The 15,658-nt window shown below is 41.0% G+C and overlaps 1 protein-coding gene across 2 annotated transcripts in view; it reads right to left on the bottom strand.

The window, feature by feature from the left end:
* CCDC25 (coiled-coil domain containing 25) overlaps positions 1 to 13,988 on the bottom strand; it is a 39,169-nt gene extending 25,181 nt beyond the window's left edge. Inside the window, exons 1-3 of one of the 2 annotated variants that reach the window (XM_065879237.1) lie at positions 13,920 to 13,988; positions 9,155 to 9,202; positions 3,613 to 3,652 (exon numbers count right to left, since the gene is read on the bottom strand). In XM_065879237.1, coding sequence (XP_065735309.1) covers positions 3,613 to 3,652; positions 9,155 to 9,202; positions 13,920 to 13,947 — 116 coding nt within the window. In that variant the 5' untranslated portion in view covers positions 13,948 to 13,988. The remainder of the gene's footprint in view (positions 1 to 3,612; positions 3,653 to 9,154; positions 9,203 to 13,919) is intronic. The other variant, XM_065879238.1, reaches the window with a different exon arrangement.
* Between the last annotated feature and the right edge of the window lie 1,670 nt (positions 13,989 to 15,658).

The raw sequence follows: 15,658 nt of genomic DNA, 5'->3' as shown, positions 1-15,658 counted from the left end.
TAGACATTTTCTTAGCATTAATGGATTTTTTTAGAGCTGAAAATGGTTACACACTCATACCTGGTCCAAGATGTAGGCAGTGTGATTCTATATAAAGGTCAAGATTTGCTGTTTCTCATGCCCTCTTTAAAAAGGTTAAGCATCTTGCTAGTCACTTTGGATAAAGAAAACGTTTACACATTTTTGGCAGTCTATGATGACTCTAGGTCTTATGCCTAACCATTAGTGATAGCCAAAAATGAATACAACATCTTAGTTTGATTTATTTTTCTTCTGCTGGTTCATTTACTTATTTGCATTCCCACGTAAGAGATTCCTACTGATTATCATCTTTAGCTTGGCGTTTTCCAGCCAGAAAATGTGTTTTTTTGAATATCTGGAAATTATGCCTCACTGCTCTGTTTCAGAATCTTAGGAAAATACCCCATTAGTAAGCAGGCTCAATTGAGAAATCTTCTCCCATTCCAATTTGTTTTAAGTTCTCTATTTACAACAACTCTTTCCTACATACCCATAGTAGCTTGATTGTATTCTGATTTTCCTTAAAGGTCTCTGATGTGGAATTTTATCAAAAGACATACACAAGTAGGTTAATGTATATACACACTGGGTTCATACATAGGCAGTCAAAGTCAAACACACCCGGGAATATCACTGCTGATTTACACCAACTTCAGGCTTGTAGGTACACCTCTACAAAGCGCAAGGGGAATGCATGTCCCAGCGGTGCTTTGGTTGAAATGTAAAACGAACAAAAAACTCAGTTCTGTAAACAAACTATTTTGAGCGAGTTTCCTTAAAAAACCTTCCAAACCTCCCAAAATGCTCACTCCAAGTTTAAATTATGCCCACCAGTTCCCTAGTTCCCTCTCTTCCTTGTTACCTTCCTCTCCCTGCTTAATCACTATTACTCTTTATTGAAGGCAGAGACTAGAAACATGAGCATCCCTGACCTGAGAACGTAGAGATGCACGGGACCCCAAGAGGGTCGTTTAACTCCTTAAAGTGGGGACTCTGGAAATACTACTCATTAGGGGGTTTGGAAGCAGTGAACGCACACTCTTTGTATTTTCCTTTGTTTAAAATGAATTTAGTTCCATTCTCATTTAATCCTAGAAAAATTCTTTGCTTAAAAGCACCTTAGGAGGTTTCCTGGTATAAACTTAGATGTTGACATTCCCAGAGGTTAAGTTCCAGGTTGAAAATCTGCCCTGGAATACATTCTCTGCACGCCCAGGAATGTTCCAGGATTGACAGTTTATTAACTGTAACAGGTCTTGAAATTTAGGGCTATGCCAGCTCACATCTGACCTAGGATAGCTTCTGGAAGTAGAAGTCAATGACTTCTGACAACAGACATTAAATCTCAAGATTAAAGAGTGTCGAAATGGCTATCGGGCAGCTATAGACACCAGTCTGGTAAGTGCCTTCCAGAAGTCGACCTTAACAAAACGAAAAACCCAAGTCATAATACATGAGGTGTAGTGTAAATTTCTCTTCCACTTAATTTTTTTTTAAATGTCAAGTAAAAGGCTGTAGTGAACTGACTTTCATGGCGCATCTGAAGTATGTAACCTTTCCTATGCAGGTATTTCTGCCCCAAACCTTACAGCAGGTAACTGCGTAACAGGTGTGATCATCCTTATCTCTTGTGTGACAGATCTGGAGATCTTTGGGGCCCTAAGGACAATTGAAATAATCCAGCCAAGGGTGACAGGTACTCAAAATGGAGATGACCAGAATGCAGTTACTGTGAAGAAATGTCCAGCAGAGATCACTTCCAGACAGGCAGAGAGCTAGTCAATTAGAAAGTCCACATCTATTGAACACTTACTATGTGCCAGGTCCTACGCTAGGTAGTGGGACAGAGTAGTAAACAAACCGGGTGGATCACTGTCCTGGGCTGGGCGGGGGAGGCAGGGGAGCAGAGCTTATAGTCAAGGGTCCTAGGAAGGTAAGCAGCACCCAATGCAGAAGCCCTGAGCAGTGCAACCTGCCCACCTGAGGTATGGGGGCACCAAGTAGTGTCTACCTTGATGACATATTTGAGTTCAGAAGATGGGCCGCTGTGCTGGAACAGGGGGCTGATAAAAAAAGCCTTTAAACTTCCTCAGGTTTCTAGTGCCTCTTGGTTCCTGGAGTGTGGACTTCAGAGAGTGCAGACAGCCAGGGAAACACTTCCACGGGGTTAGGAGGTGGCTCCTTCACAATGAGATAGGCTGGAGCCAGAGAGGCGCCCTTCAGTGGGCTCCTGCAGGTAGGCCCGGGGGTTCCGAGAATGGCTACATATAGGGAGTAGCTTAAGTTAGTCTCTGGGCAATATATTTCCTACCAGATGTCCAATGCTGCATACCTTACTGAAAATCAGTCAACTCTTCTAAAAAGTGGCAGCCTAAGCTCTGTCACTATAGGGAATTAAGTGAAGAATCTGGGCCCAAACAGCATGAGGGAAGACAGAAACAGGGATCTAGAACTCGAGCTGGCTGGGGGCCAGCAACGACCCAAGTGGATCTGTTCAGTTTCCCTTAGCCTGAGTTTCCTCATCTGAAAAATGGGCATGATATTGGTAACTATTTCACAGGGTTGTAGTGAAATGAAATTGGTGGAGGTAAACACTCAACAGGATCTGGCCTACAGTTTAAGTGTTTGGTCAGTGTCCATTACTACTATCACTAAAGCCAACAGGATCCGAGTGTTTCTCCTCAGGGACGGCATTTGGTAGGGGGGTGTTAGGAGTTGTAGAGACCATATCCCGCTCTATAGTAGGTAGAATTAGGCTCTAGGAGAGAGACATCACAAGGGTCAGAGGGAGTGGTAGAAGCTGCAGCTAGAAAAAGAAAGCAAACTGAGTATGAGAGCATTACATGAAAGAAAAAGAAAGTAGCAGGAATCCATGAACTCCTCACAGGTTTTGGGTTTGAGCTGTAGAAAAGCCCATATAGCATCCCAAGGCAGTTAGAAAAAGAAAAGAATTCAACTAAAATGAAGGGTTTTTTTTCCTGCATTTGTTTTGTTGTTTTTTTAGACTGGGTTTGGTGAGCAGCAACATAAAATTATCTTGGAAGGAGGCTAAGAAAGAATATATTATCATTTTTGAAATTTCCATAAATTCTTTTAGAAAGAAGGGGTAGGGGCTGGATCAAGCCAGGGTTAAACTCTTTGTTGAGAAGACAAAAGGGAAGTCAGTCTGTGTTTTCTTTAAAGCTGGACCTGGTCAGATGCTCCACCTATTCCACCAACGTGGAAGCTTGCATCTATTTTCTTCACTGCTTCTTGTGAAGCCTGCATCCATCCACTCAAGAAGAGCGGTCTGAGTGTGTTAAGTGCAGTGGTCTCAGTAACCTACTATGAGGAGACACACAGGAGGTAAAAGCAAGCCTATGTTCCTGAGACCTTTGCAGTGAGGCCCGAGATCTAGCCCTAAGACCTCATTCCCAGTTAACGTGGTAATTATAAATGAAGGGAGCTGGCAGTCAGCTATTTACCACTGAATATTCATAGACAAAACGCAAAGCCTGAGTTCCTAGTTTTAATCATAGGAGTCAGGTGGTTGGTCAAGTCTAAGAAAGTAAATAATGATCCATAAAAAGCAGAACCAAAATTGCTACTTACCAAATATCTTCAGGCCAGCCATACTTTATCAGATCTTCATCTGCAGAGAGACAGGAGAACAAAGAAAAGGAAAAAAAAGAGAAATGAAGGTCTTAAGGGATACAAACTACTATGTATAAAATAAATAAGCAACAAGGATATATTGTACAGCACAGAGGAATAAAGCCATTATTTTGTAATAACTTTAAATGGAGTACAATCTATAAAAATACTGAATCAGTATGTTGTACACTGAAACTAATACAATATTTTATTTATTTATTTTTAATTTTAATTCAGTTTTAAAAGTATTCTTTGGTTCTTTTATTTATTTATTTTTTGGCTGCGGTGCACAGCTTGAGGGATCTTAGTTCCCTGACCAGGGATTGAACCTGGGCCCTGGCAGTGAAAGCGCCAAGTCCTAACCACTGGACTGCCAGGGAATTCCCTAACATAATATTTTAAATCAACTATACTTCAATAAAAATAATTTTTAAATTTTTAAATAAAACAAAACTAAAAACATGTTTTAAAGAGAAGGTTAAATGAAATATGCCAAAGTTTATCGTAAGTTGGGAAGGGAAAAAAAAAAAACCAATCCTTTCCACAAAACTTTTTCTCTCCCTTAATAAAGAGTAATTCAAAGAGGCTTTGATGCTTGAAAATACCAGAAAAAAATTTTTAATAGTTTTTACAACTGGACGATTATAATCATAATTTTGTATAACATTTATAATCTAAAGTTCAAAGATATTTCTATTTGAAGATAAAACTAACACTGGCAAATCAGAGCAACTGAGATGTTAGATAATGTCTTAGAAAACTGATTCACTATAACAATACTTGTATGTTAAAATGGTTTTGCTACAACTTTAAAACCAGTGGACTGCATTTTACGTCTTAAAAATAGAAAAGCTTCTCAATTATAAAATTGTAGAAAATTAGGGAACAAAACAAACACCAGAAATATAAAAAAGAAAATAAAAATCACCTAAAATTCTGTCACATATGAAAATAAAAATAGAAGAAATAGGTAAAAGTTAAAGTAACTGTCTGAGAGTAGAATGTGGGTATTGAAAAGGATGGGGTAGAGAACTGATGTTTTTTACTATAAGCATTCTGTTATTACTTGAACTTTTTTTTTTTTTTTTTGCGGTACGCAGGCCTCTCACTGTTGTGGCCTCTCCCGTTGTGGAGCACAGGCTCCGGACGCGCAGGCTCAGCGGCCATGGCTCACGGGCCCAGCCGCTCCGCGGCATGTGGGATCTTCCCGGACTGGGGCACGAACCCGTGTCCCCTGCATCGGCAGGCGGACTCTCAACCACTGCACCACCAGGGAAGCCCTGAACTTTTAAACTATATATTTGTTAGATAAAAATAAAAATTTTAAAAGTTCTTTGGAAAAAATGACTACTTGATTGTATCATATGGATAAACTTTTCTGTTGTTGACATTTGGATTGCTTCTAATTATAAATGCTTCAGCAAATACTTTTAAAATAAATATGTCCATACTCCTGATTATTTCCTTAAGGTGTATATCTAAAAGGTGAAGTATTCGTTCAAAACATATGCATATATACGTTTGTTTTGTTTTGTTTTTTGTTTTTAGCTACACTACGCGGCTTCCAAGATCTCAGTTCCCCGACCGGGGACTGAACCTGGGCCATGGCAGTGAAAGCGCCAAATCCTAACCATTAGACCACCAGGGAACTCCTACATATGTATATTTTTAAGGCTAATGATATATATCTCTACAGAAAGGTTATCTCAATATATACCTCTAATAGCCATATTAATAATTAGTAATACAGAAGCATTACTTAAATTATTAAACCTAAAGTTAAAAATTGTAAGGTAAACTGATTCACATATTATGATTTAAAATGTACTCAAGTATAATCTATCTAACTTGAATGAGGTATTTATTTTCCAGAAAAGCAAAATGATGATAGAGTACCCTCTTGGATGAGGGTGCTCTAAGCAACTGCAGACACCTTGAGTTTTCTGAAGGGTTTTCTACTAGCTTAAGTAAGAAGCTGAGCAAAGAGCTGGCAAGTCATCAGAAAAAGGGAATTATAAAAACCTCTTTTCCTCATTTTTGCAATGTTTGGCTCCCTGGTGACACCTGCTGGCTAATAAAAAGAACACACCTGAAAGCTTTTTAGAGAGAGTGACTCATTCAACTTAAAATTCATTTATGTTCCATCCAGCCCTTAGCCTTAAGTCATCAAGGCTATTAGAAGTAAACGTGATGTGCTAGGAGCACTGGAGAACAGGCAACTTAAAAATGTAATACCGGGCTTCCCTGGTGGCGCAGTGGTTGAGAGTCCGCCTGCCAATGCAGGGGACACGCAGGGGACACGAGTTCATGCCCCGGTCTGGGAAGATCCCACGTGCCGCGGAGTGGCTGGGCCCGTGAGCCATGGCCGCTGAGCCTGCGCGTCTGGAGCCTGTGCTCCGCAACGGGAGAGACCACAACAGTGAGAGGTCCACGTACCGCAAAAAAAAAAAAAAAAAAGTAATACTGTTCTTACAAAGCAGACTAAGAGGGTTGGATAACTCTAAGAGTGCCTGGGGAAAAGTATTCTACATAGATTTTTTTTTTCTACATATACTTTAATGACAGCAAAACAACACTCCAGTGGGCTCCAGAGAGAATCTAAATTTATATCTGCAGACATAAACTCTGTATCTAGATTTTATCTGTAGAGAGAAACTCCTACAACGGAGGTTTAAAGGATTCATTCTAGCCCATCCTAACCCACTCTTCCCCGAAGCCTTCTCAGCTCTCCCTAACTACATTTGCTCTCTGCCCCCTCTACTTCTACAGTGTTTGCTATTAATATTACTTCATTTTGCCCCTACTTTTGTTTAATAGACTTTATTTTTTAGAGCAGTTTTATATTCACAGCAAAACTGACTACTATTTGGTTTTGTATGTGCCTCCACCTGAATGAACACTGTGAAAACAAAGACTCAATCTTCCTCTTTGGATACTCAGAGGCTGGCACATGGCCTCACACAGATCAGCCCAGCGAACAGGAAACAACAATGGAAGGGAAAAGAGACACGGTGGGAATGTCCCCGGCACAGCTGCCTGCGTCAACAGCACTGATAGCCCATCAGTGAGCACTGGAATCAAAGCAGCCCTTCACTGTAAGACATACGTAAAGCTGTCCTCGCCCCGCCAGGGCTGCACAGTGCAAAACCCGCGCGACCTTTGCTTTAGGTGCCTCTCAGGAACCTGAGTCTTGGGTTCACACCCTTCGTGTGGTAGAAGGGAAAGTAGATTTGGTCAGGTTTGGATCCATATCTCCTGTAGATAACCAGGACTCCTATAACTGTGCCTTACTGTTCAATGTAATATAGGGAGACAGTATCCCCTCCCCAGCTGTGTTCATCAGGAGGACACTATGAGAAAACTTACCCATGACAATTCACGGGTTACTAGGAGAAATATAAAACTCAAGTATTAATATACTGCAGACAGCTTCTCCATTAAGTCACAACCAGAGTCAATGGCATAAATTCATTATAAGGAAAAAACCGTTTAAAAATTAGTTATTTTATGCTATTGTCTTTTTCTCTTGGCTAGGATGTGATAGTCTTGCTTATACTGATTCTGCTTATGGTTATAGCAGGGTTTGAAACTGTTATATAGATCTGATTTATAATTATATAGTTATATATCACATTATTGTATTTATAACATTATATATATTTTATGTGATGTATGTGTATATACACCAACTACATATACTTAGCATGTATAACTATACATATACATACAACTATATGTTTTTATAAAACTATATGCATAGTTATAGCTAAGTTATATATAACATCACTGTTCTTTGACATCTTTTAATTAGGGGCCTTATTTCATTAATCAAGTGTCTTATACTGAAGAATGTTATACTTGTCTCTTTTAAAGGATCAAGTTTAAACTGTCAGTTACAAACTGCACCTAGAACAGACACCAATGGTTTTAGAAAAGGAAAAAAAAAAAGCAATACCTGAGGGTTAAAGAAAAGTAACTGAAGTGAATCAGGCAGCTCTCAGACTGAGGCAGAGTCACCCAGGCCTGGAGTATTCCCAGGGGAGAAAGGAGGTGGCTTTGCGGAGCTCCAGAGAGAACCACCAGTTACTGAGCGCCCACCGTGGGCCAGGCACTCCCCCCAGGCTCTTTCATTTAACCTTCACAGCCCTGCAAGGCCGATACCGTCCCAGGATCCTCTTCTTACATCTAAGAACCCAGAGGTTCAAAGGAGTTAAGTAACTATGGCTAGTTTGCTGAAGAGCTGAGATTTTAACCCAGACTGGCCAGACTTCAGAGCTGTCTTTTCCAGAACATGATGCTACCCTCAAGAGAAGAGCAACTGTGCTTTTCAAGCTTGAAGAAGAGGAATTCTGTCACCTTCTCCAAGCTCCCTTGTTGCAGTTCTTTCCTCCCTCTTCAGTGTCCCACACCCTGAGGGTCAGTGCTGTCACCTCCCTGCTCTCTCTTTTTTAAATAAATTTATTTTTATTTTTGGCTGTGTTGTGTCTTCATTGCTGTGCGCAGGCTTTCTCTAGGTGCAGACAGCGGGGGCTACTCTTCGTTGCGGTGCACGGGCTTCTCATTGTGGTGGCTTCTCTTGTTGCCGAGCAAGGGTTCTAGGCATGCAAGCTCAGTAGTTGTGGCTCGCGGGCTCTAGAGTGCAGGCTCAGTAGTTGTGGCGCATGGCTTAGTTGCTCTGCGGCATGTGGGATCTTCCTGGACCAGGGCTCGAACCTGTGTTCCCTGCACTGGCTGGCGGATTCTTAACCACTGCGCCACCAGGGAAGCCCTCCTCCCTGCTCTCTTGATCAAGAAAACTACAGTTCCCTTTCGGCACCCCCCACCATTCATGCAGTCAAAAAGGCGATCCCTAAATCAGTGTTTTTCTTGTAAACTTTAGATCAAATGCATTAGTGAGTCAGAAAATTAATTTAGCAGGTTAAGACTAATTTTTTTTAAATGAGATAAAACAGAAAATAGAGGGCACAGAAAATAGTATGGGTATTTTTTTGTAATTTTTTTTTAGTTAGGTGAATGTTTGTATCATTTAGTCATAGGAATGTGCACAGTATGAGATAACGTGTTTTATTCTGAGTGGTCGAGAAAGCACTGTTAACATTTCAACTCAAAAAGAACCATCTTCTGCCTCAAAACAACCAAGATATGTTTCTTAAACGAGGTAAAAATGTACAGAAAATGATCTTTTCAAAGTCCAAGCCACAGATTACTTTTATTTGATGAAAACCAGCACAAGTTAACCTCTAATTCCTGTCACCCCTAAATCAAATGATACCACAAAACTCTTTGTAAAGTAAGATTCTAATCTTACTTTACAGGTGGTCCAATTAGCTCAACTATTATCTGATATAATGAAATTCTAAGAAAGTTAATCCTTTGGAATTCCTTACAATGAGTTAGTTAGTAGTTAACTGAAAACTCATATCCAACAAGCCATTGGGAGAAAAGGCAATTAACACTTACCTGCTGGAAATTTCAAAATCAAATGCTTTTGAAAACTTACTTTCATATTTATCCTTTCCCATGTAAATAGTGTAAGCAGATGAGTTAACTAAGACAAAACAAAAATAACAATAGTTAGATAACTTCAACACCGACACAACTGTTTGATGGGAAAAACAAGGGACAAATGCTTATTAGGGGTCGGCAAAACATTCATGGCCTGTAGGCCAAATCCAGCCCTGTTTTTGGACAGCCCTTGAGCTAAAAATGATTTTTACATTTTTAAAGGGTTTAAAAAAGCAAAATGAAGCAGAATAAGCTAGAGAGACCGTATGTGGCTTACAAACTCTAAAATACTGACCATCTCGAGAAGGTTTACCAACCCTCATTAAAAATGGCTACTTTCCTACTTTCTCAGGGATTTAGTTCAATGCAATTCCAGTTCAGTCCTATACTTTTGCCTTTTTCAAAATAGTTTTTAAAAAACGACCAAAACTCTTCACCTCAACCATTTAAAAATAGGTTCCTATACTTAGGCAAGTTTTATTTTTCATAATTTGATTTAGTTATGTCCAAGGTGTGCTGCAAATTATAATAAGCTCCCTATCACATTCAGGGGAAACACTGGCTCTCAAGCTTCTTCTAATCAGTGGCTCTGAACCCTGTTTACACATTAGAATCACCTAATTTTGCCCCAGCTCCACCTAAGACCAACCAAATCCAGATCTCTGGGGATTGGGGTTTTGCAAAATATCTCTTTTTACAGTGATTCTAAGGTGGAGTCAGCATTAGGAACCACTACCCTAAATCAAAAACAATATTCTGGGTATGGTTTACCTTAGAAATGACATTTGCTTTCCTGAGCTAGTGTGTTTTGATGTGGGCATCCTCCATCTGGAATCAGTTAGGTTTTGTAATTGAAATTCTAACTGGGTCCTGGTTTTCCGAGCTAGTCTACCAAAACCTGTTAGACCCCGTTTGGACCTAGACTCCTGAATTAATAGCCACTGAGCCTCTGCCTACAAAGCCTGGCAGACAGGTACAAGCTTGGGCCAGGCAGTCTGCTGGCTGTCACTCCAGAGGACTACCCTGTGAGTGGAGTTCTGAAGACTGGGAAGCAGCACTCTTCCATTTACAGATTCTTAAATTCAGGATCGCCTGAACATTCAGAATGAGAAGCTTCCTAAATGATCAATCATAGCTGCCTCTCTTGGGGACAGAAAACTCCCAATTCCTTCAGTTAGCAGTTATGGTGACTACAGTCCATAATTACTTGGAAATAGTTGAGAAAAATAACTTGAAAGAAGAGAATTTTGCACTGACCAGCTGACAGAAATACTTGTCTATAACAGAGCATTATATTAGCTTGATAAGCCCTTTGCATAGCATATAACAAATGCCAAGTGCAGGAGTACAACTAAAAAGTGTTTCAGATCCTCTCTGTACATTGTCACATGGGTATACCCTTTTGAACCTATAAATGTCACCACTAGGAGTATAAATCCTACTAATTAATACTCCGTCAAGCAGTGATGTTCTTTTTACAACTTAAACACTCATTAGTTAAGACTGGTTATACACACTATAGAATATCCATAAACAAAATACCATGTACCCATTAAAAAGAAAGGATAGGTGAAGAAATTAAACAGCAGAACAGTATTTTTGTGTATCTATATATAGTAATATTCAATTTGTAAAAAATAAGTAACTGTGTATACATAAACATGTTTACATATGTATTTTTAATACACGCACCCGTTTTCTTTATACTGTGGAAGGATATATATTTAATTGTTAACAACAGTTACCTTGTCTACTTGCTTACAAAATGTATAGATGGTTTTTGTAATCAGAACAAACGTAATTTTTTAAAATGATCAAAATAAACAAAGCTGTCTCTGCAGGACAAGCTATCTAAATTACAGCCAAGAGAATGACAGATGGTTCTTTGGATGGTTGACCTATAAAATGAGGTGATTAAGAACATAACTGCTACAAGCCCAAACTGAGGGGCATTCTACAAAGTAATTCTTCAACTGACAGTGTCAGTGTGAGAGAGAAAGACTGAGCAATGCTCCAGATCAGAAGATGCTAAAGAGTAATGAATGACAGCGGAAAGCAACGATTTGTAATTTTCCTTTGTTTTAAATTCACCACTAGGACACTGATAAAAACTGAATAAAAGCTGCTGATTGCTGCAATGTTAATTTCCTGATTTTGATAATGAAGAATGTCTTCTGATAGGAGAATATCCCTGATTTTAGGAAAAACACCCTGAAATATTTAGGGGTAAAATGCAACTTACTAACAAACGGTTCAGAAAAAAAAAAAAAATCTGTGTGTGTGTGGAGAGAGAGAGTTGGGCGGGGAGGGGAGCTGGAAAAAGAAAGAGAAAGGGGAAAAGAAGGAGATAAGGTATATGTGGTAAAATGTTAGAATTTGGGGAATCTGAGAGAAGGCTATAAAGGAAATCTTTTACTATTCTTATAACTTTTCTGAAATACTAAAATTATGTCAAAATAGAAAATTAAAAAGGAGCATGACTGCTGAGTAAGAAATCTGAATTAAGCCCCTATCCATGTTAGAGGGATAAAGGAAAAGTAAATTGAATTATTCTAGGATTTTTGTTACTCTCACCCAAATATTAAGGTTGATTAGTATGGGAGCTAGTTATCTTGAAGATACCTGATACAGGTGTAGCAACCCGGCCAACTTTAGAGGCACTGTGATAATTTCATAATTTACAGAACAATCTATCTTGAGACAGATGCTAGTAAAAGGTACTAAAAGTGCAAGTGGAGTTAATGAGCCATGCGCAGGTAATTTGTGGGTCCATAAATCAGAGGGGCTTAAATTTGACACTGGAAATATAACAAGGCTAATGTTTCATTATTCTCTTATGAGAGTGTGAAAGAATAAAACTAAGCAGATTTTAGTTAGAGATACTAACTTTAAAAGGGAAGGCAAAAACTTTCTATTGAGATTTTCAACCCATTTTTTTAAAAAGTTTTTTTGCAGTAAACCATCAGTTGCTTGAAAAGCTTGGCTATCTATACGAAGTCATTTCCTGCAGATTCTGTATGTTCAAGTTGTTTTCTGTACTAGGATATATAAAGTTTTACTACTATCTTACTGGAAGTTGTAATTTTTCCATTAACTTTGCAATTTTAAAAGCTGCACAAGTGCAGATTTATTAGACTTAGAGGCCAAATATTTTTCTGACAGGAAGCAATTCTGATGTTATAATGGAAGCCAATGAGAAAAATATGATCTACAAATCAACTGAAGCACTCTGTTCTATTAAGGGCACCTGCGTGTGTATGACTAGCACTCAAGGAATTTAGAATCACTTTAAGGAGTACAAAGCAGCCAGCATAAAATACATTTAGTACCTATATGGCCTGCCTATAGTTTTTATTCCATTGCTGGACTTGTACGGGTAACTATGTTGTCAGGGACTCTCATGAGAGGCTACGAAGAGACACTCCAGTTATCTGGAGGGGCAGGACAGGACAGAGGGAGGATGAAAATGCTATTAGGGGCCTATAATGATTTTTCAGGCTAGTTTGAATTTTGTTTCTAGTAATTTTAATAATATGGGTAAGACAAAATTAAGCCTATAGAGACAGAGAATAGCTTACGGCACACCGTGGAAGCCTAAACTACTGAGAAAAATGAGATGTGATAGTATGACGGAGTAGCAGGGGAGGGGGTCTGTGAGTTAGAACTTCCCTGGGCTTCAACGTTCTCATCTCTAAAGAGCAAGTACCACTCTATTCAAACCCACACAAACACTGCGCAGCTAGTTTCACTTAAATCTCACCTTTAACAAGTAGGCAGAGCCAGTAGCAACAGAATAGAGTGTGCTAGAAGTCAAAAAATATCATTCATTTATTCAATAAGTATTTATTGAATAACTATTATGAGCCAGGCACTACACTAGAGAAACCAGGAGATCCTCTCCCTGCTCTCAAGGGGCTTACACTCTATCTCAAGCAGAGTTTAATATCATATGACAAATGCAATCCCAAAGGCATACATGGGTGTTAAGGGGATCCCCGAAGAGTTATATCTAAGCAATCCTGGGGTGGCGACAAGGCGGGAAAGGCATCTGGAAATGACTGGCGAGGGCTGTCTCAGGGGGAGAAGCAGCTAACTGGAGGATTGATTGTAGGCAAAGGGAACAACATAAGCAGAGAAATGAAGACAGCATTTCCTGGGAACTAAACACACCCTTTCCTTGCCTGCCAAAGACAAATCAGAAACATTATCATGTCACTTTTCAAGATCTGGGACATCAACTCTGCCCAGTGAGTGGCTGTATCGCTATTCCAGAGTCTTTTTATGGCTTTCTGTAACATCCAGGCCCTATAACACTTTCCTAGAAGGCTAAGGCGCACTTCCGGTAAGGCAGAGTTGTTGACAGATGTCTCCTTTCTTTCTCTATGCGGGTAATTACCAGGGCGCAGCAAGATTAAAGGTTACGGGGGTGGGTGGGGAAGGGGAGACTTAGGATAGGGGTGCGAAGAAGTCCACAAACTGTCCTATTCCAGGTAGCGACAGGTCTTTCTGAATGAGGGGAAAGAACAACTCCCGGAGGCAAAGACAGCAAGGGGGATGGTGCCTCTACGCGCCCCCAGGCCCTGACAAGGGGGCGCACGGGGTGGACTGGGACGGACACGGTGGGGGGACCATGAGGACGCGGGAAGAGGCACCCACTGCCGAGGAGGCGCTCAAGGACCAGGCTCAGCGGCGGCCTGGGGGTTTCGGCTTCGGAGCCCCGCGGTCGAGCAGGGACCCGGGAGGTCTCGGCGCCCACTCACCGCTGCTGCTAGTGAAGTAGAACACCATGATCCCGGCGGCGGCACGGCGTCTCCAGCGCCGAAGAGCGGCACTCAGCCCTTGAAGATCAAGATACCGGAAGCGCGGAGGCCGCGTCCCCCGGAACTCCTCCGCGCACTTCCGGCGGACGTCGGGCAGTGTCATAACGGCGGCTGCTGGCGGGCTACCCCGTCGGCGCGCTGAGAGCTCAGCTTACTAGGGGATTGAGGGGAAAGAGGATGGAGCCAGGACAATAGGTGATTGGAAAACTGCGGGGAAACTCCGTCTTTCTAAGAGAAAAATGTCATTCACTGACTTTATTTTCAGAACCTCCACCCCGTGAGCGGTCAAATCTTGAGGCTTAGCTCTTGGTCTTATCTGCCTCCTTTCAGCCGCATCTGGCCTGCCTGAAAGTAGAAACCTGTTGTCTTCTTCACAGCTAGGCGTTCACTGAGCCAGTTACGGTACTTGGCACTTAGTAGGAGCTCATTAAATTTTGAGTGAACCCCAATTCCTGCACTATTCTTATTCTAGGTCCATCACCTACTGGGCACATTTGGTGCTGCACTTAACCTTAGCTGGAAGATGGAGATGAATAGAGCTGCTAATTCACAGGCTATTTTGCCAGGGTTAAATAAGTTAATGGGAAAGACTGGGCAAACCTCTGAACCTCAGTTATCTTCCAGATGTAAAGTGGGAATGATCTGACTCAAGGAAAGTTCCCACAGCACTTAGTTTTGACCTGACTATTTCTCTTAACTTCATCTGACCGACTTCATTCTGTGAAGTTAAGCACATCACTTAACTAAATTTATTTAGAACTAAGAAAGTGCCAGAGACTGTACCAGGAGCTGGTACACAAAGATAACAGCAGTAGCTAATAATCAGTGAGTGCTTTAGGAATCTTTGGGCTTTGCAAAGGAAGAACCTAGCTCTGTCCTATAAATAGTCATTGTTTTCTGGCTCTCAGTTTTATTCTCTGTAAAATGGGGATGATGATACATATCTCATAGACTGTGGTGAAGAGTAAATGAAATAAAACACATCAAATGTGCAAGAATGCCTGGCGCATAGATGTTACTGTCATGATTTTTTAATTTAACTTGAAAAATGAAAAACTGAGCTGGAAACCTAACGTATTACTAGTAAAAAAAAAAAGGTAAACTAACAGTAAAGCTTCAAATGTGAAAAATAACTGCCTCGAAATCTTAGAGAGGCTACTTTACAAAAACATCTTACACTAAGTGACCTTAGAATGAGCCTGGAGTTCCAGAGTTTAAAATAATATAAAAACCTCAGTTTTATTCTGCTAAAAACTACAATTCCCAGAATGCATCTTAGATAAGGCCTCCGGAATGGAGCCCGGCGCGCCTCACGGGATTCTGGAAGACTTGGTTTCGGAGAGAAGAGAGCTTTTAGCCTTGCAAGGGCGGGAGAATCTTGGAGACCGCCTTTAGGGTGGGCGGGGCAAACGCTAGTGCACAACCAATCACCGAGCCAGCCCCTGGACGCGCTGGGAAGCGGCCAATCGGAACTCACCTACTTCTGCCTGGACTGGCGCGCGAGAATTTGAATACAGTGGGGACCCCTGGCTCTGCTGCGGAGAGGTTGCCAGTCCGAGGGGCGGGTAAGTCCTGCGGAGGGTCGAGGCGTGGGGTGGAAGAGCTAGGAGACCGGGAGGTTCTGTGGAACGTGGAGGTGAATGTCAAGGAAAAAGAGCTTGTGCTCGGTGCTTGGCGCG

This window comes from Phocoena phocoena, chromosome 6 (genome assembly GCF_963924675.1).
Source record: "Phocoena phocoena chromosome 6, mPhoPho1.1, whole genome shotgun sequence".
Lineage (NCBI taxonomy): Eukaryota > Metazoa > Chordata > Mammalia > Artiodactyla > Phocoenidae > Phocoena > Phocoena phocoena.
Note: the sequence above shows the minus strand (reverse complement) of the source record. Positions and strands in the feature narration are given on the sequence as shown.